General features: G+C 39.8%; 1 protein-coding gene across 1 annotated transcript; it reads right to left on the reverse strand.

The window, feature by feature from the left end:
• Positions 1–683: 683 nt before the first annotated feature.
• Positions 684–1,634, reverse strand: LOC138147684 (olfactory receptor 6T1-like). Its single transcript, XM_069070258.1, has one exon. The coding sequence runs from the start codon at positions 1,632–1,634 to the stop codon at positions 684–686; it is 951 nt and encodes a 316-aa protein (XP_068926359.1).
• Between the last annotated feature and the right edge of the window lie 1,707 nt (positions 1,635–3,341).

Below are 3,341 nucleotides of genomic sequence, written 5' to 3' on the forward strand. Positions count from 1 at the left end.
GGGAAATATAGTCAGTCTTTTACAATATATCTACTATGTTATTTTTTTTGCATTAGTCACACATGTACAACCTATACTGAACTGCTTATCTTCCCAGTAAGTGTGGGTGACAAGGAAGGAAGGGAATGAATCTGGAATTCAAAGTTTTAAAATCAAATATTCAAATATATACGTATATATATGTGTATGTGTATATATATACATACATATATATACACTATCATTAATACTATTTTACATGTAATTGGGAAATAAGATATACAGGCACTGGGGCATAGAGATCCCCTGGAAAAGTTGAAAGGGGTATGGGAGAAAATACGGGAGAGAGCAGATTGGAGGAGGGGATATCTTGGGGGACCGCTATTTTGGGGGCAGTGGGTAGGGGGAAAAGGGGGAGAAAATTTGTAACTCAAAATCTGGTGGAAATGAATGTTGTAAATCAGAAGTTAATAAAGAATTTGAAAAAAAATAAAGGTAACTTTACAGAAGTTGTTTTCCTTCTTTGTGGCTTAAAACATAAGCTAGTCATTATGATCCCTTTTCGTTGTTTATGCATGAAGTATTTTTTCCAATGTTTAAGAATTAAGGCACTTCTTTGACTCCATGATTCAATAGAAGTCTGTTACCTGGGAAGTTTTGTCTCCCAAATTTCTAAGACATGCTCACTTCCTTTCCCAAGGTCCTCATAACCTCCTGCTGCCTATGTTTCTGTGCCATCTCAAGGCATCTCCGAGGGCCTGCTTCACCTTATCATTACGGAGGCTAAAGATGAATGGATTCAGAAGCGGAGTGATGATGCATGCCAAGGCTGAGGCCCCTTTCTTAAGGAACATAGACTGGGTCTCTGATGTGCGAATGTAGAGGAAAATGGAGCTGCCATAGGCAATGATAACCACAGCAAGGTGTGAAGCACAGGTGGAGAATGCCTTCCTCCTTTCTTTGGCTGTTGGAGCTCGGAAGACAGTAGCAAAAATGCAGACATAGGAGACTGATGTCAGTCCCAGAGAGCCCAGAAGAGCAGCTGTGGAAAGTATAAAGGCCACAAATTCCAGAAGCTGGGTATTTCCACAGGAGAGTCTCATCAATGGCCAACTGTCACAGAAGAAGTGGTCAATGACATTGGGGCCACAGAAAGGCAAGCTAGCCATGAGGATGGTAGGAGAGAGCACCCAAAGGAAACCAGCAATCCAGGAAGCCATTACTAGTCTGACACAGATGGGGCGATTCATCAGAGTCTCATAGTGTAATGGACGGCAGATGGCCAGATAGCGATCCAGGGACATGACAGCCAAGAGGAAGAAGTCGGTGGTGCCCAGGAGGAAATAGAGATAGGACTGCATGATGCAGCCAGCAAAGGAGATAGAGTAGTCCCTGGTGAGGATGCAGACCAGCATCTTGGGCACTACAACAGAGACCCATCCCAGCTCTAGGAGGGAAAGATTTCTCAGGAAAAAATACATCTGGGTTTGCAGGCGGTGGTCAGAGCAGCTAAGGATGATGATGAGCAAATTCCCCAGGATTGTCACCATATATGTCACCAGAAGCATCAAGAATAGTATGACCTTCAGGCTCCAGCTTCCAGGGAAACCAATCAGCACAAATTCTGTTACCTGGGTCCAGTTCTCTGAATACATTTCCCTTTACCTGTGTGGGCAGAAGGACACATGAGATCATTTGAGTTTTGGTAAAAGATAATCAGTGAATCAGCTATTTGTTAATCACCTAAGATATTCAGCACACTGGGATAGACTGTGACGACATGAAAGGTATAAGACAGAGTCTCCAATTTCAAAGGTTTTGCCATCTCACTAGTTACATAAGAGTTTTTGAAAGAAACCTCTGTGGTTTCTTTTTCCTTTAATTATTGTTTAACTGGACACTGAAAAAATCTCTGTATACTTTCATCCATATAGTTTTATGGAAGACTGAGAAGATAAGCCTATTTTGCTACATACAAATCCTTCCTCAATATAAAACCAAATCCTCAGCTAAAGCACCTGCTACTATTATGTTAAAGTGTTAAGGCTCTTTTTAGTTTCACTCAGCTTGGAAAACTGATGACCCAACAGATAGGGGCATATTTATGTTGCACTTAAATGTTTCCAAAGTGTTTCCTCATTGCAATCTTGTGAGATACCTAGAAAAGTTATTATAAACTCCAATTTCACAGTTCCACATCTAGGACTATAAGCTACTACTCAACCCCAAATCTTCTTACTCCAATTCCAGAGCCCACTAAGCTGCCTCCGGGTCCAAGCTAAACACATCATTGGGTTTGTGGTAGTGGAATAGGAAGCAAGAGCTGAAGGTCTGACTAGTTTATCACATGACTAAAGTTAGGATAAGTGTGTATAATACTAGTAATGGAGAATAAGGGTTACTGCCCTTGAAATCAGCTCACTGTGTTTAAAGATGGTGAGCCATATATTAGGCATATAAATTTACAACTGTAGCTCTTTAGAAAAGAAATTGTGCTTATTATGACCTTTACCCTATATGTTACCCTTTTGGTCTCTCAGCATCTGATGAAAGTCAACACTTCAGGACAAATGTACACTTAAAGGATCATTAAAAATATATGGCACCAAAAATTGAGTTCCAAGTGAATGGCATATACAATGAATTATATGGGAATTCAGAACATGGAGCTGCCATTGAAAGCTGGAACAAGCAAGGAAAGTCCAACTGAAGAAGAAACCCATGAACTAGACATTGAAGTGGGGGCAATAAAAGTCTAAATCTATTCAGATAAAACCTAGTAGAAATGAATGTAAAGTCCTACATTTGGGTTAAAAAATATATTTCCCAAATTAGAATAAGAATGACTAAATAACATGATATTTAATAAAAACACCACAAACTTGAGTGTTTCAGTGGATTATGGTCACCAGATGAGTCAACAGTGTGATATGGAAGTAAAAAAAAACCCAAAGGTATCTGAGGTTGTATTAAGAGAAGTAATATCTATCCATAGTGCAGGAGTCAATATTTCTAAAATACTTTGCCCTGGTTAGATCACATCTGGATCCATTGGCATTTAAGACTCAAAATGCCTGAAACACAAGTCACTACTTTCCCTTCTAAACCTCTCCTTTTCCAACCTTCCTTATTTTGGTTGTAGTAGTCATCTTTATAGTCACCGCATTTTCCATAGAGAGTCCTCATTGACTCTTTCTCCAAGTAGAGGACACATCTTCCTCATCCTCCCATTGAAACTGAACTCCTACTCCCTTGGACACTGATAAATTTTCACTCTATCCTAAACTGTCCTTAGCCCACTCTGCTATACCAGTCAGTCAATAAACATTTATTAAGTACCTGTGACATGCATTATGCCAAGA

Source organism: Petaurus breviceps, unplaced genomic scaffold (genome assembly GCF_028583685.1).
Source record: "Petaurus breviceps papuanus isolate PSGF00001 unplaced genomic scaffold, PetGlider_PUasm1.0 90804, whole genome shotgun sequence".
NCBI lineage: Eukaryota > Metazoa > Chordata > Mammalia > Diprotodontia > Petauridae > Petaurus > Petaurus breviceps.

What these genes read in the sequence shown, in the direction of transcription:
- LOC138147684 (XM_069070258.1), bottom strand. Translation starts at nt 1,634, where the DNA reads ATGTATTCAGAGAACTGGACCCAGGTAACAGAATTTGTGCTGATTGGT.